The sequence below is a fragment of the Rhinatrema bivittatum genome, chromosome 2, assembly GCF_901001135.1.
Source record: "Rhinatrema bivittatum chromosome 2, aRhiBiv1.1, whole genome shotgun sequence".
Taxonomy (NCBI): Eukaryota; Metazoa; Chordata; class Amphibia; order Gymnophiona; family Rhinatrematidae; genus Rhinatrema; species Rhinatrema bivittatum.
In genome coordinates, this window is record NC_042616.1 from 48,708,403 (window position 1) to 48,732,274 (window position 23,872).

Genomic DNA, 23,872 nt, shown 5'->3' on the forward strand with positions numbered 1-23,872 from the left:
TGGTTCGAAGGGAGGACCGGTCAGGCCCCAGAGTACCAGGTTGAGACTCCAGGAAGGACACAAAGCATGGACCGGAGGCTTCACGTGCTTGACTCTCAAGAAATGAACTATGTCAGGATGCGCTGATAGAGGAGCCCAGTCCAGATGTTGGGAGAGCGAGCCAAGGGCTGCCACCTGGACTCGCAGAGAATTATAGGCGAGGCCTTTCTCCAGGCCCCGCTGAAGGAAAGAAAGGATCTGGGCTATGGAAGCCTGACGGGGAGATATGTCGACAGATTGACACCAGGCCTCAAAAGACCTTCCAGACTCGGACATAGGATAGTGAAGTAGAAGTCTTCCTGGCCTTGAGCAGAGTAGAAATAACATCCTCTAGATAACCTCGTTGTCTCAGCCGATGCCTCTGAAAAGCCAGGCTGCAAGACAGAAGTGATCTGCCCTGTCTAAAAATACTGGACCCTGACGTAGAAGGTTCGGTAGATGTCCCAAGCATAGGGGACCGTCCACTTTGAGATTGATCAGATCCGCAAACCACGGTCTTCGCAGCCATTCGGGTGCTACCAGGATCATGGGTCCCTGGTGGTTTTCTATTCTCCAAATTACCTTTCCCACCAGGGGCCAGGGCGGGAACATATAGAGCAGAAGATGCTGCGGCCATGGAAGTACTAGGGCATCCACTTCTTCTGCGCCATGCTCCCTTCTCCGACTGAAGAAACGTGGAGCCTTCGCGTTCCTCTGAGTTGCCATGAGGTCCATGTGGGGAATTCCCCAGCGGTGAAAGAGGAGAGCCGCCGCCTCTCCGGAGAGTTCCCATTCACCGGGATCTATGTGTTGCCTGCTTAAGAAATCCACTTGGACATTGTCCACTTCCGCAATGTGGGAAGCTGCCAGGCAAAGACGATGACGCTCCGCCCAAGCCATCAGCTTGTCTGCCTCCAGAGAGATGAGACAGCTTCTCGTTCTACCTTGTCGATTGATGTATGCCACTGTGGTTGCGTTGTCGGACAGTATTCTTACTGCCTGATGATGGACGATAGGGAGAACATGCTTCAGAGCGAGCCAGACAGCTCTGGTTTCCAGTCGATTGATCAGCCAAACCGCCTGCGAAGGCATCCACAGCCCAAGCCGATTGCGTATGGCACACAGCCCCCCAACCTTTGAGACTGGCATCCATGGTGATGATCACCCACTGAGGGACCTCCAAGTCCACTCCCTTCATTAAGTGATTCAGGCGGAGCCACCAGCCCAGGCTGTCCTTGGCAAGATCTGGCAGGGGCAGGGGGGCTTGGAACTCTTGCGAGACCGGTTTCCAGCGTGAGTAAAGCTCTCTGCAAAGGACGCATATGAGCAAAAGCCCAAGGCACCAAATCGATAGTTGAAGCCATAGAGCCCAGAACCTGGAGGTAGTCCCATGCTGTGGGGAGCGGGAGGTCCATGAAGCGCTGCACCTGAGACATGAGGGACCGAGCCCAGTCTAGACGGAGAAACACCTTGTCCACTCTGGTGTCAAAGTGTGCTCCCAAAAAGCCGAGAGATTGCGAGGGAGTGAGGCTGCTCTTGGCAAAATTGACGATCCATCCCAGGGACCGGAGAAGCCGAAGGACCTTGTCTACGGCCTGTTGGCAGAGGAACTTGGTCTTTGCACGAATGAGCGTCCAAATAGGGATGCACCAGAATCCCCTCCCTCCGAAGAACTGTCGCCACTACCACCATGACCTTGGTGAAAGTGCAAGGAGCACTTCACTAACCTGAAGGGCAGAGTGAAAGTGAAAGGGCAGAGTGAAAGGTGAAAGTGCGGGGAGCACTAACCTGAAGGGCAGAGCCTGGAACTGGAAATGCTGACCGAGAATCTTGAAGCACAGAAAATGCTGGTGCTCCCGGCAGATTGGAATGTGGAGGTAAGTCTCCGTTAAATCCAGGGACGCCAGAAACTCTCCCCGATGGACTGCTGCAACGACGGACCGTAGCGTTTCATCCTGAAGCGAGGGAACTTGAGGGCCCTGTTGACCATCTTGAGATTGAGGATTGGACGGAATGATCCTTCCTTCTGGGGGACTACGAAGTAAACGTAATAATGGCCTGACCCTGATCCGCTGGAGGCACCAGAAGGATGGCCTCCAGGGCCAGGAGACGGTCGAGTGTCCGCTGTACGATGATCTGTTTCTGCACTGAGCCATACGGAGAGAAGAGGAACCTGTCTCTTAGTGGCCGAGAAAATTCAAAAGCGTAGCCATGCTTTAGAATATCCAGTACCCATTGATCAGAGGTCATTTTGACCCACTCCTCGTAGAAGAGGCGAAGACGTCCTCCTACTCGTGGCATCGAGGGGTGGGTCGGCACACCTTCATTGTACAGACTTGGAAGGGCCTCCTTGGGAGGAACTGTCCCGAGCTGTCCTGCAGCCCCGAAATGAATGAGACCATGACTGGGAACGAGCCGATGGAGGCCTCTGGGAGACTGGCCTGGACTGACGAAACCATCGTTGACCTCTGAAACGGCTCCTAGTGGCACTGAAAGTCGTGGAGCTTCTTGGGCGATCTTCCAGCAACTTATGCACCTTGTTTTCACCGAGTGACTTAATAATCTGTTCCAGGTCCTCCCCAAAAAGTAATTTACCCTTAAAGGGTAAGGATCCCAACTGACTTTTGGATGAAGAATCCGCGGACCAGTTCCAAAGCAAAAGAAGGCGTCTGGCGGAGACCGCTGAAGCCATTGACCTGGCCAAAACCCGAAGTAAGTCGTATAAGCGCATCCACTCCATAGGCTATGACTGATTCTAGGCGCTCTGCCTGCTGAGCCTCTTCCGGAGGCAGGTCCTGCGTGCTGAATAGTTGTTGTAATCATCGGAGACCTGCACGCTGCATAAGGGAGCTACAGACAGCGTCCCGGACCCCCAGGGCAGAGACCTCAAAAATCCTTTTAAGGTATACTTCCAGCTTCCGGTCCTGAAGATCCCGGAGGGCGGCAGCTCCTGTCACTGGGATAGTCGTCTGTTTGGTGACCGCCAAAACCGATGCATCCACTTTCGGTACTTTAAGGAGGTCCAAGTACTCGTCCGGGAGGGGGTAAAGCTTATCCATAGCTCTGCTCACCTTGAGTGTCGCGTCAGGGGCATCCCATTCCCTGGATAACAACTGCAGGAGCATCTCATGGAATGGGAAGGTTCTTGCCGGTAGACGCAGCCCTGCCAAGACTGGAACTCCCTTCTTTGCTGTGGTAGCAGTGCCAGAGGCGTCCTCAGGCTCATCAATATCCAGTTCCTGTAGAACATAAGTATAAGGGCGTGGGATAAACACTGCGGATCCATAAAGTCAAGAGGCCACCAATGAAGAGTGGGTGACTCGCCAGAATGATGGCTATTGACACAATACCCTTACTAAATAAACATACACATGCTTACTGTGACTCCTACATCGCTCTAAGCTTCAACAGCAAGAGGTAATGGAAAAAAGGATTTGCACTCATAAAGAGGGGAGTAGCTGGCTTGTTACGGCGGTTACTACCCCAAACCAAATATGCCTGATACTTCACTTTCAATGCATATACAGCATAGCTCTCTGCTTCAATGACAGGGGAGAAGAATAACTGATACTTCACACATCCAGCAGAGCTCTCTGCTACAACGGCAAAGGAGAAGAAAAAGGGTTCGCACTCAAAACGCGGGGAGTAGCTGGCTTGTTACGGCAGTTACTACCCCAAACCAAATGTGCCTGATACTTCACTTTCCATGCATATCCAGCATGGTTCTCTCCTGCATCGGCATGGGAGAAAGACTGATACATCACGCATTTCCAGCATAGCTCTCTGCTTCAAGGGCAGGGGGAAAAAAAAACAAACCTGATGCTTCACGCATATCCTGCATAGCTTCAACGACAGGGGTGAAGAAAAAAAAGGATTCGCAATCACAAAGCGAGGAGTAGCTGGCTTGTTACGGCGGTTACTACCCCAACCAAATGTGCCTGATACTTCACTTTCAATGCATATCCAGCATGGCTCTCTGCTTCTACAGCAGGGGAGAAGAAAGAAAAAAAAAAAACCAACAAGAGCTGTACAACATAGTCTAGGTAAAACAAATAAGCATGGGTGTAGCTTGCTTATCGCGGCGGTTACTGCCCCTACTACCCCTAACTAATCAAGCTAGATATTTCACTTGCATGCAGCTCCATCACTGCTCTCTACATTAATGGTGGGGGTGGAAGGGGAATAGAACAAGGAGCTAAGAGTAACAGATAAGAATGAGAGAAAAAATGTGTGAGGCTTGCTGGGCAGACTGGATGGGCCATTCGGTCTTCTTCTGCCGTCATTTCTATGTTTCTATGTAACATGGGGGATTAGGGGATCCAATTCTTCCCTATGAATGAAGCGGAGAACTCTAGGGTCATCTCCTTCTACCTGCAATTGGAAAGTCTGGTCATCCAAATCAATATCCTGCAAAGAAGGATCATGAAGTAAAGGAGCAGACATACTCGGCTGGGGGATGAGCTGGACCCTGGAGGGCCCCGGGGTAACCCCCGCACCTGAGCCATCCCCAGACTGATCCACTCTGCTGACTTTGGCAGGAGGCGGTCCGGGTGCTGGCTCTTGTTGCTGACCTAAGCGAGCCATGTATGCACTGTGCATCAGCAGCACAAAATCCATGGAAAACGGACCTGGGGGGAGGGGCCACCCCGAAAAAGCTCCAGAGGGAGTAGCCAGGTCCGGGGGATCCACGGGCGTCAGAACCGGCGGTGGCAGCGAAAAAATGAGGTCTGAATCCTCTGAGGGCTGCGCTGGAAGAGGTGGTTCTGAAATCAAAAGGCCACCGTTCCCGCGCTAGGCGGGGATGAGAGGCCAGCGCGACTGTAAATGCGCAGCCGAACAAGTCGTTGGGGGTTGAGGGTCCCTCCCCGCCGGGAAGGCACCTCGAGCACAAGCCTTCCCTGGAGAGCCGGGACCCGGGCTCTCCGCAGGCTGCACATCGCGAAATGGGGGGAGGAAGGCACACAGTCGGATTATACATTCACCCCCGACCAGAGCTGGAAAACACATCCGCTCAAAGTGCCAACGACTAATCCTCTGAAGAAAGTTACAGGGAAGTAATTTTATTTCTCTCCTTTGTTTTTAAACAGAGGAAATACGCGTCTCTGCTGACACTGCCCCAAGGAAAGACGATGTCTCAGAGCAGTGAGTCATTGGAAAGAGAGGGAGTGGTTGGAACCACCAACTATCACCCCAAAACGCTGAAATCTTGAAATCTCTGTAAAAGAAATAAGACAGAACTTACCCAAACCCCACTGGAGGATAAACAAGGGAAAAAGTTCTGCCTCAAGCTTCCGAGTGCCTCGGCACAAAGACCTCAGTAACAGCTTTTTTTTTTTTTAAACAACTTGATCCAACCAAATAGAAAGGCAAAAAGACAGAGAAACTAGAAGAACTACTGTTCAATCTGTATCAAAGATAGGAGGGGGAACCGTAGATTATACCACTCGCATCTGCTAGAGTCAGAGGAATACTGGAGGGATGCAGAGGGTGCACCTGCTTATATAGGGGCGCCTCTCAAGTTTTGCTCTGACTCCATCTGCTGGAAGGGGGACATAACCCACTGTCTGCACTGATCCAGGTACATACAGGGAATTCAGTGCTTCTAGGAGGGTCAGACACCTAATTTGTAAGTCCACTCTCAATCAGCATAATTTATGGTTAAAATAACAAGGCAAGGGCTGAATTATGTCCATGGGGTCAACTTATCCAATCTGAGGTTGCAAAGGAGGTTGTGGTGAACAATTATTTGAGAGGGCCATGTGAAAAATTGGGCTACCAAAGCCCCAACAGAGGCAAACAGGCTGTTAGCAAATAATCAGGTGGTTAGGTGAGTACAAATGATGGGTATGGGTCCATGCATATGGATGCATGTATACAGTGTAGCTGCAGATAGTGTATGTGCGCAAGAGAGGGTGCGAGAGTGAGGTAGGGATTATGGGGAGAGGCACATGTGGGTAGAATGTTAAGCTTGTTATGCAGTAGGTAGAAGTCTGGTAACATGCTTTTAAAAAAAATAAGCATTGTGATGTTTGTGGATAGACCGCTGTTTCTTTAAAAGTAGCGTGAAAGGGGATCCCATATGGAATATTTTTAGATCTCCATCCTACACAGTAACATAGTAAATGACGACAGATAAAGACCAAAAGGGTCCATCCAATATCCTAGCAAGGCGGGGGGATAAGGATTATAATTGCTACTTCCTGCAGGTCACCCCTTGCACTTTTTTCATACTCCATGTAAATGGAGTGTGAAAGAGGAAAAGGAAGGTTTTCTGTGGGGAGAAAAAGAAAATAAATTTTACATTTGTCTTCATGTAGAAAAGAACGAGATCTACGCAGAAAAAAGGAAGGCCCAAAAAAAGTTACTCTGGCTTTGAGCTGGAGTACACAGATAGATGTATGAGGAATGGATGGCTCCTGGTTGCGAATAAAAGTTGCGCAAGAGTGTGGGTGAGTGCAGGTGGCCTGAGTTGGGGGGGCAGAACAGGGAGCACTACCCCCTTCACATCCCAAATTTCTTCTTCTAAACCATAAACGCTTGATGCTCATCTGCACCATCCCCTGAATAAACTTTGTTTACCACAGTCAATAACCAGGCGCTACTCGCCAAGTGGAGGCTCAAAACTCAAAAACTTAAATCAACCCTTATATTTTCAAAACAGGATTACATTTGCAATTATTCTGCATCTTAATATGCAAAACTGAAACTAGAGGCAGATGGAATAGTAAGGAACTCAGCTGATACTCTTTAACTCGGCATAACAAAAAGGAGTGTGGTTACCGACAGTCCCTTGGAAGCTGAGAGGACAGAAAATTTATCCAGGAGAAATTTTGTATAGGGCTCCTCTTATGCTTAACACACCTACCAAATAGAATTTTAAAAATCCTCACGCTAAAACCCCATATACTGTAAATTCCTTTCCTGTTTCAGATTTTTGCATTTTATGACATCCTGACATTTTTCCGAGATCACAAGGATAATGTATCCCTTGCGAGCTGCTTCTCCTTGCCACTGTTCCCTCTTAACTTTTTGTGGGCAGTGTGCAGACATGTGCCATGCAGTGTACAAATCTGTGCGCACTGTTCTTTGAAATACTATTTTCTTTTTGTCGTGTGCGCTACATTTTCCTATATGCGCTTGTTTAACAATCTCTGAGCACGCTCACGTGTGCACAGCTTACAGGGAACATTGCATCCTCGCCCTCCTAGTGAAAGGATCATAGTAGAGCTCCCAATTCTCAAGTGGCTGGGACAAGAGTCATCATCAGACTCATTTATCCTGAACAACCCTGCTGTTTTCAGCAGCGGCAAGCTCCTGCATTCTCCCTTGTGCTTACAATGTTTCAAATTTATATTTTTGGGCATTAATTCCTTCTAATTTAATTTGGGAATTTTAGCCCACCTTCCAAATGATACTCAAGGCAACTTAAAGCAGCATGACCAGAATTCAGGTACAATAGCTCTATGAGTGTAACCTATTTCTATAAGACCTAGACCTTCTTCAGCTCTGGGGATGAGGAGTTTTGAAATACTATAGTTCTTACAGATTAGCTGGTATGCATGAAGGAGTTTGTTCTTACATCCAATTTGTGGTATTTCTAGGGCTAGTTTACGATCTCAAAGCTTGTGCAGGCATTGCAAATTGATAGATGGTTTGTAGCTTAGTTCATGCTGTTTCAACATTAGTTTCCATTTACTGAGGTACATTTTACTGATCTTTTGGCTCAACGTTTTATGCTGGATTGTTTTACCTTCATCTACGCCTAGATTTTTATATACACCTTCCTGTACAAGTTCCTTTATATTGCAATCTTCAGTCTAAATGAGGTTTTCCACTTTGGTTAGTTTTCCTCCAAAGAAGGGGACCATGGCACATTTGTTGAGGATATCATCATCTGAGAAGTTCTTCACCATTGGAAATTGATGCAAATTAATTTGGAGATCCTTCTCGATTAGTGCAATATATTTAAACGTGGTGTATTGGTCCTTCCTTAATATCTTCATTTTCAGATGAAACCTCTGCACATGGGGCTTTAATTATCCCCTCAATGTGTTTTCTGCAGGGTGGAGATGCTGTTTTCCTCATTATCTGCTGGACTGTCTTCTGTGTGGGTCTTCTGGTGATTTATTTGGTGCAGTTCATCAGTGAAGCTTTTATTAGTCTCTGTAAATGTTTTCTTCCCCATGTGAATATTATAGTGCGCTCTCAGATGTGATTTCTGACTAAAGCTTGTGTTACACTCAATACATGTAAAGGGTTTTTCCCCTGTGTGGATCCTACTGTGAATTTTCAGATATGCTTTCAATCTGAAGTGGCTTTTGCATACAGTACATGTAAATGGCCTTTCACCTGTGTGAATCATGTAATGTATTCTCAGCTGTGATTTCTGACTGAAGCTTTTATTGCACTCTGTACATGAAAATGGTTTCTCTCCCGTATGGGTCTTGTAGTGCCTTGTCAGCTGTGATTTTTCAGGGAAGCTTTTATCACACTGCGTACATGTGAATGGTTTAGTGCCTGTGTGAATATTCTGGTGTCTTCTCAGCCGTGATTTCTCAGTAAAACTTTTGTCACATTCAGGGCATTTAAATGGTTTCATATTAATGTGATTTCTTTGGTGTCTTCGCAACTGTCGTTTAGCACCGTATTTGCTATCACATTCAGTACATGCAAATGGTTTCTCCCCAGTGTGAATTCTCTTGTGCACTCTTAACTGTGATATTTTACAAAAGCTTTTACTGCACTCAGTACATGTAAACGCTTTGTTTACTATGTGAACACTATAATGTGCACTCAGATTTGATTTCTGACTGAAGCGCATGTTACACTCAGTACAGGTAAATGGTTTTTCACCTGTGTGGATTCTATAGTGTATCTTTAGCTGTGCTTTCAAACTGAAGCTACTATTACACACAGTACAGATAAATGGCCTTTCTCCTGTGTGGATCACAAAATGTCTTCTTAACTGTGACTTCTGAGGGAAGCTTTTAGTACACACAGTGCATGTAAATGGTTTCTCTCCTCTATGAGTCCTCTGATGTAATTTCAGGTGTACTTTCTCAATGAAACTTTCATCACAGTTATCACAGGTATAGGGGTTCTTGTGGATAATCTGGTGCTTTCTCAGTTGTGCTCTCTCACTGTACCTTTTATCACACTCGGTACACTGAAATGGTTTCATTCCAGTATGGATAGTCTGATGTCTTCTCAGTTGTGACTTCCTACTGAAACTTTTGTTACAATCATTACAGGTAAATGGTTTCTCGCCCGTATGAGTACTGTAATGTATTCTCAGATGCGATTTCTGAGTAAAGCTTTTATCACATTGAGGACATGTAAATGGTTTTTCACCTGTATGAATCCTATTGTGTACCCTCAACTGTGCTTTCAGCCTGAAGTTTCTGTTACATACAGTGCATGTAAATGGTTTTTCTCCTGTATGAATCATCATGTGTGTTAAAAATTCAGATTTTAACCTGAAACCTCGTTCACATTCAGTACATATAAATGGTTTCTCCCTGGGATTTCTTCGATGATATACAATTGTATTGCCTTCCTCTGTGAAGTTTTCCCCCCATTTGGTCCAGGTGTATAATTGCTGCTCTAGAAGGTCTCGGGGGGATATGGTGGTGTCTATCCCATTTTCACATAAATTATATTTGTTTCTTTCATGCTCGGTTGGAATGCTCCACTTTATGCTGGATTTCGATTCATTCTTAGTGCTTTCATCCTCACTTGAGCCTTGAAAAGATTTTTGCATGTCTTTTTCTGGGAGTATCTTGTGGAATGTCTGTTTTCTTACACATTCCTTACGATGTTTTGGATCATCCTTTTTTAGCCCATTACCTGACAGACAAAAGAAAGCAAGCCATTATTTACATGTTGGTGACAAAGACAACCTAGGGCTCTGTATTCAAAACTTCACAACAAATAGGCAGGACAAAAGCAACTCAATGACGCTTTCCGAATCCTGCATATAAATCTTTACAATTGTGCAGTTTGATCTAGTTTTCACTCATTGATATTGCCTGCATTATAGGTGTCGGGGGGGGAGGGGAAGGGGGATGTCAGAGCCCCTCCTCCCCAAATAAAATTTCCACCAGAAACGAGAGAAGCCCAATTGGTGGCAGTGACATGAGACATTATTTCATTTCTACTACCGCGCTCCATTGACTCACCATCCCTGCTCCTAAAGATTTGAAGAATCCCAGCTTTGCAGTGCCTCAGCAGTTTCCTAGATTCTGGTTGCGGGCGCCTGAATGACAGCAGGTGGTGATAGCTGAGGAGGAAGAAGCAGTCTCCGCTGCACACCCGTGCTCCTCTGACTGTTTAGGAACATGAAGGGTGAGTGAGGAGGTTGTGGTAGTGCCGCCGGGATGTGGGGGCAGTAGAAAGGAAATAACCGGCTATTCCACCTGCGGTGAGTAAGGGGATTTTGAGGAAGAAAAGGAGTGACAGTGGGAAGGTATGGGAGGGAGAATTAGACTGCTGGAACCTGGAAGGGACAGAGGACTGGGGAATAAGGCTGCTGAGGAGAGCAAGATTGCTGGGGAGTGAGGAGTCCAGGAGGGGGATCAAGACTGCTGGGGATTGAAGGGTCTGGAAGGAGAGGGGAGGGAAGAGAGGGGAGGGAAGAGTGAGGGGTCTGCAAGGGTCGAGGAGTGAGGGGCCCGAGAGGGGAGCAAGACTGCTGGGGATTGGGAAGAGAGAAAAGGGGGCTTGGGAGGAAGACTGCCAGGAAGTGGGAAGCTGGGCAGCAAGAGAGCTGGAAGAGGAGTGGGAGCTGGGGAGCAAGACTACTTGCGAGTGGTGTACGAGAGCCAGAAAGTAGGTGTGTGAGAGCCAAAAAGTGTGTGTGTGTGTGTGCGTATAAAAGCCAGGAAGCGTGAATGTGTGCATGTATAGGAGAGCCAGAGAGAGTGTGTGTGTAAGGGAGAGAGAAGCTATATGTGTGAGAGAAAAGGGGTATATATGGGAGAAAGTGTATGTGTAAGAGAAAGTTTTGTGCGTGAGTGAGAAAGGATAAAACTGATCTCAGTCCCATGATGTCCGTCCTTTCCCCTCCCCAAGACTTTGCATTGTCTTTCCTCCCCCTCTGTTTCTGTATATGTTTCATATCGTACCCCGCCGTGAACGCAGGAAGAGCGGGTAATAAATGCTTTTATTATAAATAAATCAATAAAGTTTGTGTGGCCTCCTCCTTCCAATCCACAACAATCTGATGGTGACTGGAAATCAAAAAAATCCCAGATATGGAGAGCAGGAGATTTTTTTAAAAATCCTTATTGGTTTCATGATTGGATGTTATTTGATGTATCAGCTGTTTTGAAATATTATGAGGAGAAGATTTCACATGATAATGCCTAGATCCTTTGATTTTCAATGGTGCCTCCTAATGTGGAGCCTTACTTTTTGTAGCTATAATTTGGGTTACTCTTCCATAAGGGGTAGATTTTATAATTTTGTGCGAGCGCGAACAAGAGTACGCGGGATTTCAATAGATACGCGCGTACCCGCGCGTATCCATTAAAATCCGGGATCGGCGCGCGCAAGGCTGCCGATTTTGGGCAGCCTGCGCGCGCTGAGCTGCGCAGCCTGCCTCCATTCCCTCTGAGGTCGCTCCGAAATCGGAGCGGCCTCGGAGGGAACTTTCTTTCGCCCTCCCCTCACCTTCCTCTCCCTTCCCCTACCTAACCCACCCCCCGGCCTATCTAAAACCCCCCCTACCTTTATCGACGGATTTACGCCTGCCGGAGGCAGACGTAAATCTGCGCGCGCCAGGGGGCTGCTGGTGCGCCAACACCCGACCCGGGGGCTGTTCCGGAGGGCGCGGCCATGCCCCCGGAACGCCCCCGGGCCGAAACCACGCCCGCGGCGCCACCCCCGAAACGTCGCGTTGCCCGCACCATGCCCCCAAAACGCCGCGTCACGACCGCCACGCCCCCACCACGCCTCTCCATGCAAGCCCCGGGACTTATGCGTGTCCCGGGGCTTGCGTGCGCCACCGAGCCTATGCAAAATAGGCTTGGCGCGCGCAGGGGGGGTTTGGGGTAGGTTTTCGGGGGGTACGCGTGTATCCTACGCGCGTACCCCTTTGAAAATCTACCCGAGTGCATCACTTTGCACTTGTCTACATTAAATTTCATTTGCCATTTTTATGCCTAATCTCCATGTTTTGCAATGTCCTCTTGCAATTTCTCAACAGTCCTCTTGTGATTTTGGGTCATTGGCAAATTTGATCACTTGAATTGTTGTTCCCATTTCCAGGTCATTTATAAATATAATAAAAAGCAGTGGTCCCGGAACAGATCCCTGGGGCCCTCCACTATTCACCTTTTTCCATTGGGAAGATTTACCATTTAGGCCTACTCTCTGTTTTCTATCTTTTAACCAGTTAGCAATTCACTATAGGATACTATCACCTATCCCATGACTTTCTAATTTCCTAAGAAGTCTCTCATGAGGGACTTTGTCAAATGCTTTCTGGAAATCCAGATACACTATATCAACTGGCTCACCTTTATCCATTATGTTTATTTACACCTTCAAAAAAATATAGCAAATTTCTGAGGCAAGACTTCCCTTGGCTAAATCCATGTTGGCTTTGTCCCATTAAAATATGCTTATCTCAATGTTCAGCAATTTTGTTTTGATAGTTTCTACCATTTTGCCTGGCACAGACTTCAGACTCACTGGTCTGTAATTTCCTGATCACCTCTTGATCCCTTTTTGAAAATTGGCATTACATTGGCAACCTTCCATTCTTCGGGTACTATAGATGATACTAATTATAATTTACAAATTTCCAAAAGCACATCTGCAATTTCATTTCTCAGTTCTTTCAGCACTCAGGGATGTATGCCATCTGGTCCAAGTGATTTGCTACTCTTTAGTTTGTCAGTTTGCCCTTGTACATCTTCCAGTTTCACTGAGATTTGTTTCAGTTCCTCTGAATCATCACCTTTGAATATTTTTTCTGGCACATGTATCTCTCTTACATCTTCCTCGGTGAATACTGAAGCAAAGAATTCATTTAGTTTCTCTGCTATGGCTTTGTCATCCCTAAGTGCTCTTTTTACACCCCTTGATCATCTAATGGTCCAACTGACTCCCTTGCAGGCTTTTTACCTTGACTGTACCTGAAAAAAAAGTTTTTATTATGAAGTTTTGCTGCGACAGCAAGCTTCTTTTCAAATTCTCTCTTTGCCTTCCTTATCAATGCTTTGCATCTAGCTTGCCAGTGCTTATGCTGTTTCCTTCATTCGGACCCCTCTTTTCATTTCTTGAAAGATGTTCTTTTAGATATTATAGCCTCACTCACCTCACCTTTCAACCATGCCCTGTGGATAAGCAATGGGACACTGTGATACTAGGGTACAAATTATATCAAAGTGATAGAATGGATCAAACTGATGGAGGGGGTGGCACTATATGTTAAGGAGAAGATTGAATCAAACAGGAAAAAAGTTCTGCAGGAAAGAAAATGCAGAGTTGAATCTTGATGGATAGAAATTCCAGGTGAAAAAGGGAATAAAATAGTAATGGTGGTGTATTACCATACACCTGGCCAGAATGAACTAATAGACAATGAAATGCTAAAAGCAATTAGGGAAGTTTTCCGTACGTGCCAGAACAACCGCAAGACACTTCGTGAATGTTCTTGGGGCAGAAGAGAGAGTCCAAACGGGAGTACCTTGTATTGGAAATGCTGATTCCCAACTTGGAAACATAGGTATCGCCAGAAATTCTTGTGGATGGGAATGTGTGTGTGTGTGTATATGCAGCTTTTAGGTCTAGAGAGCACATTCAATCGCTGGACAGCAGGAATGGGAGTACCATTTTCAAAGAGGTCTTTTTTAAATTGTGCTTCGTAAGATGTTTGTTTAGGGATCACAAATCCAGTATGAGACGAAGTGGATTACAAACGGGTTGACGGATAGAAGGCAGCGTGTGATGGTAAATGGAGCCTACTCTGAAGAAAGAACGGCGTTAAGTGGAGTGCCACAAGGATTGGTGTTGGGATCGGTTGTTCAATATCTTTGTAAATGACAATGCTCACAAAGGTAAAGTTTTGTCTATTTGCGGATGTTAACAAGATCTGAAACAGAGTAGAGAAGGAGCAGAGGGAATGAGACTGGATTTGATATGTGTGCCTGAGTCTGAGTCCAACATGGAGACTGTGATTTACCCAGAATCCTCTGCTGCCTTGGCCTGCTTGCAGTTCTGGCAATGTGAACTCTAAATACCCTATTGAACCTGACCTGGAGAAATTACAGGAGACATCTGGACAGCAGCCGGAGCTGCCTAAAACTTGTGATGGATAGTCATAGGGTCACAATGAGCAGAAGGAAAAGGTCAGAATCTCAGGCTAATAATCCAACTACAGTAGCGCCTGAACAAACAGCTTAGGTATTGGAAGTCTCTCGGAGGGTGAAAAAATGACAGGAGAAAGGACTAACAGAAGATTAATGTGAACATCAGGCATATAGGCCTGAATATGGGAAGAGGATCAGGGTAATATAGGTATAATTTATCTTCTTTTTGACTTGAGAAACTGTGTACATTATACTCCCATAGGTTCATGCAATTCAGGGACCTATTTACTTTAGATTGATTATTTCATCTATAAAAGAAGAGGTTGCTAATGTACAAACTGAGACAGAGAGTAGTGCTTCTCCTGAACATTTCGCCGGAGAAATGCTGCAACTCTGTACCTCCCAAGGGTATCTGTATTGCTTACTGATATGCAATAAAAAATTGATATTTGTTTTTACAAATTTTGGTATGGTATCTTTGTGTCCGTGGAGAAGTGCCTTAAGCGTGATTTAGCGCTTAACAGATTTAAGGAAGCTTGAGCGTTGATCGAAGATATGGCAGTTGGGATTCAATGCCAAGAAATGCAGTCATGCATCTGGGGTGTGGTAATCCAAAAGAGCTGTATGTGATGAGGGGTGAAGGGCTGCTGTGCATGGAGCAAGAGAGGGACCTTGGATGATAGTGTCTAGCGATCTGAAGACAGCGAAGCAATGTGACAAGGCAATAGCTAAAGCCACAAGAATGCTGGGCTGCATAGAGAGAGGAATAACCAGTAAGAAAAAGGAGGTGATAATCCCCTTGTACAGGTCCTTGGTGAGGCCTCACCTGGAGTATTGTGTTCAGTTCTGAAGATCGTATCTCAAGAGGGACAGAGACAGGATGGAGGCGGTCCAGAGAAGGGCAACAAAAAATGGCTTCTCTGTCTCCATCTGCTGGAGGGGAAGTAAAACTCAAGTCTGGACTGATCCGGGTATGTACAGGGAACTAGGGGTCACATAATGAAACTCCAGGGAGGATGACTCAGAACCAACGTCAGGAAATATTTCTTCACGGAAAGGGTGATGGATGCCTGGAATGCCCTTCCGGAGGAGGTGGTGAAGACAAAAACAGTGAAACATTTCAAAGGGGCATGGGATAAACCCTGTGGATCCCTAAATGCTAGAGGATGGAAATGAGGAAAAAAGTGCATGGGGGTAACTTGCTGGTGTGCCAGTCACTACCCTTAACCAATAAGACTTCATACTGTTGATGCAACTCCATTATTGTTCTCTGCTTTAAATGTAGGGGGAAAAAAAAGGGGAATTAGATTCAGACAGCAAACAACAAGGACAATAAAGTTTAAGGTCTAGGAAAACAAGTAAAAATGGGGGTAACTTGCTGATGTGGCTGTTACTATCCTTAACCAATAAGCCTGATACTTTTGTTGCTACCATAAGTACTGATTAATGTTTATGCATTCTATTTCCCTCATTATTTTATAGACCTCTATCATATCTCCCCTCAGTCCCCTCTTCTCCAAGCTGAAGAGTCCTGACCTCTTTAGCCTTTCTTCATAGAGGAACTGTTCCATCATTTTGGTTGCCCTTCTCTGTACCTTTTCTAATTCTGCTATATCTTTTTTGAGATGTGGGGACCAGAACTGCACACAATCCTCAAGATGAGGTTGCACCATGGAGTGATACAGAAGCTTTATGATATTCTCAGCTTTATTCTCCGTTCCTTTCCTAATAATCCCTAGCATACTATTTGCTTTGTTAGCTGCTACTACACACCGAGTAGAAGATTTCAATTATTATCCTGAATGGTGACTCCTATTATGGAACCTTGCATTTTGTAGCTATAATTTGGGTTACTCTTCCCTGAGTGCTTCACTTTGCACATGTCCAAATTAAATGTCATTTGCCAGCTGCATGCTAAGTCTCCCAGTCTTGCAAGGCCCTCTTGTAATTTCTCACAATTCTCTTATGATTTAACAACTTTGAATAATTTTGTGTCATCTTCAAATTTGATCACCTCATTTGTTCCCATTTCCAGGTTGTTTATAAATATATTAAGAAACAGTGGTCCCAGAACAGATCCCTGGGGCACTCTACTATGCACCTTTCTCCACTGGGAAAATTTACCATTTAGCCCTATTCTCTATCTTTTAACCAGTTCCCAATAAACACTGCCCCTTATCTCATGGCTTTCTAATTTCCTAAGAAGTCTCTCATGAGGGACTTTGTCAAATGCTTTCTGGAAATCCAGATACACTATATCAACTGGCTCACTTTTATCCATGTTTATTTATCCCTCAAAGAAATGTAGCAAATTGGGGAGGCTAGACTTCCCTTGGCTAAATCCTTGTTGGCTTTGTCCCATTAAACTGTGCCTATCTATATGGTCTCCAATTGCATACACATTGCCTCTGGATGGTTCTGTGAATATTATCACAGCCTGCAAAGGATCTAACAAGCAGGCGATTCCTGGGTGCTGAAGGCATTAGGGTCTCCAGCCTCTCACAACACCCCCGAGGAATACGTATACGCCGTCTGATAGTCCTCCCTTACTTGTTAAATTTGCAAAGAAAGTAAAAGGACCTCACCAAAGCTCACAACGTTGACAAACTCAATTGCCAATGTATTTTATCTTACTGAATCCTCCGGTCTCCCGTCGAGGAAAATAAACTCATAGCCGTAAAGTAAGGCTACGGGAGAAAACCTCTCTGTGATCCCAGCGGATTTGAGCTGTGAGGTTCAACATGGCATAGGTTATTTCCTTCACCCCATGTCCACCCTGCCATTGTATCTGGAGTCATTAAAAAAATACAAAAAAAAAGAGCCCCCAAGCTCTTGTACAAATGCGCTTTTGACCAGGAATGATGGCACATAAGCCACGGTATCGGCAGCTGTGCCGTACACTCTCGGAAAGATATTTTCAGCTGCAATTCCACTTTTACCCACTTGTTGAAGGCCCGGTAATGCTTCCTCCTCTCTGCCAGTCGGGATGTGCGGTGGGACGCGGCTCCTCCTCTGGTTTCACGTCGAGCGAAGGCTCAGATGCGGTAACCGAGAGGGCTGTGCCCGGGCCGGGGTTATCGCCTTCTCCCTCGGAGGCAGAACCATCGCCGCAGCGCGACTCATCCTCTTCTTTAATCCTCGACAAAACATCAGGATCAACAACTAGAGTCCCGAGGGTAAAAGAAAGTAACATTTTGAAGTTAACAATAATTAATTAGATGAAAATCAGAAGTCATATATTTTCAGATGCAAACATTTAAGGCCCTATTTACAACATTTTTCCCCATAGTCACAAAGCGGGAGAAAACCTTACATGAACAGGCCCCCAGCGTGCATTGGTGCTGTCTGGCTTGGATCAGATTTTATTATTATTATTTTTATATGTCATGCCCCCTCTGGATATATTCTGTGCCAAGGGAGAAAGATCAGAATAGAAATAATAACAATTAACGGGTAGATTTTTATTTGGCCGCGCACGCATGGCCGGGCCTTGTGCGCACCGAGCCAAATTTTTAACAAGGCCCGGTCACGCACATAAATGCCGGCCTTTCTGCAAAGGGCGGGCCCAGATAGTGCCATTGTTTCATGTCCTGGCGCGTGCAACTTACTTCAGGGCCCAACCTGAAGTAACTACTGAAATAAACAAAAAAAAATAAAAATAGGTAGGGTTTGAGGGTAGGGAAGGGGAAGGGAGGTTAGGTAGGGGGTAAGGCAAGTTCCCTCCCAGTCCGCTCCTTAATTGGGGGAAGGCCAGGATGCGTCGCCGCACGGAAATTGCATAAGTCGCCCCCCCCTTGCGTGCGCAGATTATAAAATCTGGCGCCCATGTGCGCGCAGCCCCCAGATTTTATAATCTGCGCGCGCTTCTTTTAAAATCTACCCCTAAGATTCTTTCCTCTCTTTGTACAGCAAAGATTTGGGATGCAGGCTCATTTTACCTCCAAGGGGGGGAAGAAAATATATTGCAGATGCAGGGCCCCCAGTCCTTCCCACTTGACTCTTGAAAGCCCCGCAACCTTATGTGCAAAAAGCAATATTTTACTCAACCAATAAAGGCATGAACGTAGGTGAACAGGTGTAAATAAAAGTGAACAGCTTAGGTTCAAAGTAAAACACAGATCAAATGAAATTACAAGCACAAGCATTAAAAAAAAAAGAGAGATTTGTTGCGTGTGAGGTTTTTTCAATAGTTCCTCACTGAATGAACGAATGAATAAGGGTTGCAGTTACTCAGAGAAGTGCTGACTGAATGGTGTTCAAGGGCCATAGTCACTGCTTGAAAAACACAGCAGTTACAGCCACTCGGGGAAAAATAAACAGTCAACCCTTAGGAGTTTATGGGGTGAAACAGCTAGGGTTATACTCCTGCCAAAAACGGTATGAATGAACTCTCTCTCTCTGTGATGCACTTCTGTAATGCTGGCTCTTGATATGAGCCATTGGAGCTGAAGATCTTTAAATGAAAGAATAATGAAAGAATAACTTAGTTTCCTGGCACACGGCTTGATGGACTCTCTACCTGGGTAAATCAAGCTAGGTTGAGAGAACATTGCACAAATCTCATCTTTGAGTGAGTTTCCTCAGTCCGAAGGTCATCAAATCCTCACAAGAGTGCACTGTTCTGTTCGTACATCGCACTATGATTGTCAAAGTGGCCCCTAACTCCTACATTCATACCTAAGCCTCACCTCGAGTTACTAGGTGGGCCTCCTATAGAGGTATAAATACCTACCTAGTATGAGGGCCTTATAGCTAGGCGCTCTCTCTCTCTCTCCCCCCAGCAGCTTAAAATACTGACAACGCTATTTGCGAAAACATCACAAAGTGCGATAAAGCCATATCGCACAGGCTTAACGCAAATGAGAAAGGTGTAGTTAAAATCTGCGTTAAAACTGTGCGATATGGCTTTGCAATTTGCGAAGCCAGCCCACTTGGCCAGAAATCTCACCCCAAACCCCTCCCCTTTTCCTAATTTGCATCGCACCATGCGTTATGGTGTTTTTGCATGCGTTAAAGGTGCTTTTCGCATGCAGGGCTCTCCTCGCATCTCCGCCAATCTCAGTGTCGGTTTAAGATATGAAACCTTGCATTCAAAATACACAAAGAGCCTAGCCCCATCTTTCTGGCCTCACCTCTCACGAGTCCCCATTTATATCCTCTTTATGTGCTCAAGGAAGGGGGGGGGCAGGGTAAGTTTCCAAATTTTACAAAGGTACAGCACAGACATTTTTCCTTTGAAAACGGCTCCGGGTGCAGAGATCCCCGCGCCTGCTTCTTCGGTGGGTAAAACCTCTCTGGGAAATGATAAAGCGTGCAGACTTGGAAGGTGCGGTCTACGTGTGTTGTTTTCCGATCCTGCCCAAATCAGGCCCCCCGGGAGCGCCCTCCCCCCCTCAATCCGACTGAGATTGGGCAACTTTCAGAAAGGCAATTAACGCTGGCTTTGAAACACGCCCTCCATGCTCTCTCTCTGTTCCTACAGCTCACCCCGGGAACCTTCTGCCTCCCCTGGCTCAGAAGTCATGCATTGTCCTCAGCTTTGAAACCGACTCCATCTGCCAGCAGGGGAGCACATAACCCATTGGTCCTGATTCCATCTGGCTACATGCTAGGAATTTTTTTTTTTTTTTTATCATCAATACCACCAGACTGCAGTGTTTGTTCACCCTGTGCTGCTGCGAGTTCCAGTTTTGAAAGTCACCTTCAATAGGGAGACGAATACATGAATAGAAAAACAGAAGTGAGATCCTAGAAAAGCAGGGAAAACGCATTTACCCAGTGAGATCACAGTTTCAGGGCTGTCCTCCATTTCTTCCTTGTACAGCTCCTTCTGCCCTTCTTCTAACCCCTTCCACTCCTCCTCTGAGAATCCGACCTCATCGTCATCATCGTCCAACTTCACCGGCACCTATGAAGAAACATTTCAGAAATCCTGTACCATCATCTTGAGTTGTTACATTCCAGTGGGGGTCTTAACACACTGCATTTATAATTTCAGTAATTGTAACTAATAGTTTTGCTTTGACTATTCTGGAAAACCCCGCAGGTAAAAACTACCAACCAGTTTGTAAAAATAATTTAGAGGTAAATAATCAAAGTATGTAAAAAAAAAAAAAAAAAAAAAATTTTTTTAAAGGCATTAAGGGCCTTATTTTAAAAACATTCACATGCTTAAAAATGGGATTTACAGCGTAAATACACTTTACTTGAGTAAGTGGGCTTTTGAAAGCTGCTACAATACATGCCATTGACTTGTCCACAGGATTTACCCGCATAAGGGCAGTTCATGCAGGTAAATGGATTTTGAAAATTGGTCCTCTACCATTGTGGATAGATAAGCAAATACATGTTCCCATACTTCAACCAACAACCAGCAGCACCACTTCCTCCCAACCACTCCCCATGTCTTTTGCCCAGACTCTCAACCCTGTTCTAACCACTGCCCTCTATGGGGGGGGCAATTTTTGCGTAATCCCCCGCATAGCTACAAACCACATGGGCTGCTTCAATGAGCATACTTTATGCAAATTTTCAAAGAGAAACTATCCACCTGACTTTCCCCTTTGAAAGTCAGACAGTGCAAAGTGTGAGCGGCTGCATGTGTGCCCCTAGTGGGGGAGGGGCAGAGTTAAACTGCATGCTCTTCTCCTCCACTCCACGGACTCCTCTCTTTTCCCCCGGTAGCTAGAAGTACGCACGCCACGGATGCCACAGGTGCTTTTTACCAACGCTGAGGAAGGCTATGTTTGGCCGGGCCATTTTGCCAGAGTAAAAAGTCTTTGACAGTTGCCACTCCCCCGTATGTTTGTCTCGGTGTAACATGCTTGATTGAATTCTGACACAGTACTGCTTTCCACCTTCGCTGCTGGTCAGTCATTCTGAACTTCCAGCTTCGTATCATGACCTCTCGTCTTGGAATTCTTTTTCCTATGGAAAATTGATCTTTGCTCTCCAGCTACTACTTATTTCTACAGTACTAACAGATAGTCACAGCGCTGTGCAGATACAGATACAAGATAGCCCTGTCCAGTCAAGACACACAGTGAAGTCAAGGGGCTACGAGAGGGTCTCTCCCCTCTTCATCCTCTCTGTTTTAATTCATATCTCCCTTTCTAACTTTTTTACTTTTGGTCTCTCCTTCCATTGACCCCCTCCTGGCCCTCCATTTCCAATCTCATTACCCCCTTACCAGCCCTCCATTTTCCCTTCTCTCTGCCTCACACTCCAATGCCTCCTGTCAGAGAGCCAAACCATCCTTTTCTCCTCTTTTCAACTCTCTGTTACCCTCTTTAGCATGCTTCCCCACCTTTACACACTTATTCTCATCCCATGACCAACCCTTCAGTTTCTTCTTTCATCCCTCACAGCCATATCGGCACTATGTTATATTCATTTTTATGACGCTCTGTGCAGTAAACATCATCAGGCTATGGACATGGCTCTGCTGGCCCACATCAGCAGCACTCCCGCTCCTTACATCAGTGGGGCCAGTGGTCTATACTAGCCCTAGTCTGGTGGCCCCATTTGGTCAAATGTGCAATACTCCTGATCCTCACAACAGTGCGGCCACTGGTAGCAGCAGCAGTTCCTCTCTAGTATTTCACGCCACCTGCCACAGTAGCAGCAACTCCGTAGCTACTCACATCAGCAGAGCTGCAGTTCTCCGATTCTTCATAATGGCACTGCTGCCAAACGACTGCAGCAGCACTACTACTCCCCACACGGGCAGCGCCACTTTAGTCTGTCTGGATGGATGGACCTGGACTCGGGCACAGCAGGCTGAAGGTTGGGTTTTGGGCCCCTTTAAGTTCCAGTCCCCTTAGAACTGTTGTGGCTGCTACTCTTATATATCTGCCATTTCTGGCACTACTTTGTGTATCAAAAACAAAACAAAACACTGAGCAATTCCTCTCCTCAATGCTTTCCTCTATAGGTACTTTGCCCTTCCTTTGTCCCCCTTAAATACCTCTGGTTTAAAACTAGCACTGCACACAAGAAGTCTCCCAGACGAAATGACAGCCAACTCCTACCTGAGTAGAAGCCCCTGCAGGCATTTCCTGCTCTGCTTTCCCTGGCGTTGCAGACTGAGCTGCTAGGGCTGGATCCTGAGCTGGAACTTCAGAAAGGCTAAGGCCAGAGCTCTATTCCTCTCCTCATGGCTGCTGCCTCTCAAGATGGGCTGCACAAGGCATTCTGGGTCTTGGAGTCCTGCCTGGAAAGAGCCTCTTTGCCTCCCCCTGCGGTATCCATACGGATCTCTCGGAGAACTGCATCGCTTAACAAAGCAGAAAAACTACAATTCCTAGCAGCACTTAGCGTGTGAGTCTATAAATCCCCCGTCCCCATTTATTAGCTTCACCAACCATTTTTGGATAATTCGAAAGGCAGACCAAGTTTGGAATATTAAATTCAGGGAAAATGGGGGAAGGGTCAGGAGAAGAGAGAAAGTTACAGTTATGCACACAACGCTTCTCCCTCACGTCTAAAATAGCTTTTACTAAATAGAGCAGAAGAGAGAACAAGAGAACTGTGACACAAGGCAGCAGTTTGTATCTCAGGTTTTTAAAAAGCGATAACCTCCCACTGTAAATCGAACGTGCAATAATTGTAAACCTCGGTTATGAAGAAACACCCCCCCCCCCCCACACCTCCTTCCCCAAATAGGTTGCAAATAGAGAATACTTTTTTTTCCTGTTTTTTTTTAGTCTAATACGGTTCCTGGTCTTTCCACCACTTTCAAATTCAGGAAACTTTATTGGCCCGACAATTTGAACCCTCATTGCCGAACAACATACAAAAGGAAATATTGACAGCGGACAGAAGAGAAATAATAAGGAAAATTCCAGGAAGTCTGGTCAAATTATATTTCTGTCCCCGCACCAGATATTCTTGTGGGGTTGGGTACGGCTCCTCCTCCAAGGCGGTCCCAGCTTGCCCTTCCGGGCTCAGAGGGGTTCTGGACGTCTGTAGCGAGCCTGAAGCGCACAAGAAAGGGCAGAACTTTTTTGTCCGTGAGACAGTTCTGTTCAATGTTTCCACCTGCCTGTCTGTCACGGGATGGTAGATAACAGTCGTAATTGAGCGTGTCCTGGATAGGTGACTTAGCAGCCATAGGAGTCGGGCCTGGATTTGTCAATAGCTAGCTAAAGATTTGCAGCATTCCAATAAAAATAATATAAATTATACTAATAGGGTAAAACTACTTTAGTTTCATAATGTAAATCAAAAGATGGAAATGTTTGCCAATTTGCTTCAGAATTTTTAAATTTTTGCCACAGGATCTACCCTGATCAGCCACAGGAAACTAGGGAAGACTGTGGCTTGGTGCTTCTGCCCACTGTTGCCAACCTTGTGGGGTGAGAGGGAAGAGGGGTATGGCAGAGAGGCAAAAGCACCAACAGTGCCTAGGGGCACCAAAATCCTAAATCCGTCACTGATAGGAGTCAGGACATGAACATTTGTCCCTTGATCAATAAATTCCTGCTGGGGCACCCCGGGAACATCTTTAATAGTTCCAAGACCACTGGCATGCTGGAGAC

General features: G+C 46.0%; 1 protein-coding gene across 2 annotated transcripts; it reads right to left on the bottom strand.

Annotated features, from left to right (window-relative positions):
- Positions 1–4,258: 4,258 nt before the first annotated feature.
- On the bottom strand, positions 4,259–23,302 carry LOC115083914 (oocyte zinc finger protein XlCOF6-like). 2 transcript variants are annotated; one of them, XM_029588008.1, is made up of 5 exons: positions 23,214–23,302; positions 22,364–22,608; positions 20,109–20,241; positions 17,277–17,495; positions 4,259–9,864 (listed from the first exon to the last, which is right to left on the bottom strand). In XM_029588008.1, the coding sequence occupies exons 2-5, from the start codon at positions 22,385–22,387 to the stop codon at positions 8,063–8,065; spliced, it is 2,178 nt and encodes a 725-aa protein (XP_029443868.1). In that variant the 5' UTR covers positions 22,388–22,608; positions 23,214–23,302; the 3' UTR covers positions 4,259–8,062. The 2 variants fall into 2 exon arrangements, with proteins under 2 accessions (XP_029443868.1, XP_029443869.1); XM_029588009.1 differs by lacking the exon at positions 23,214–23,302 and having other exon boundaries at positions 22,364–22,869.
- Positions 23,303–23,872: the final 570 nt, after the last annotated feature.

Excerpts from the sequence above, each read along its gene's own strand:
- LOC115083914 (XM_029588008.1), bottom strand. The coding sequence starts at position 22,387 with ATGCCTGCAGGGGCTTCTACTCAG. Across the intron at positions 17,496-20,108 it reads TGAAACTGTGATCTCACTGG|TTGTTGATCCTGATGTTTTG; the intron begins GTAAATGCGTTT and ends TCGGGACTCTAG. Across the intron at positions 9,865-17,276 it reads CATTACCGGGCCTTCAACAA|GTAATGGGCTAAAAAAGGAT; the intron begins GTGGGTAAAAGT and ends TTTGTCTGTCAG.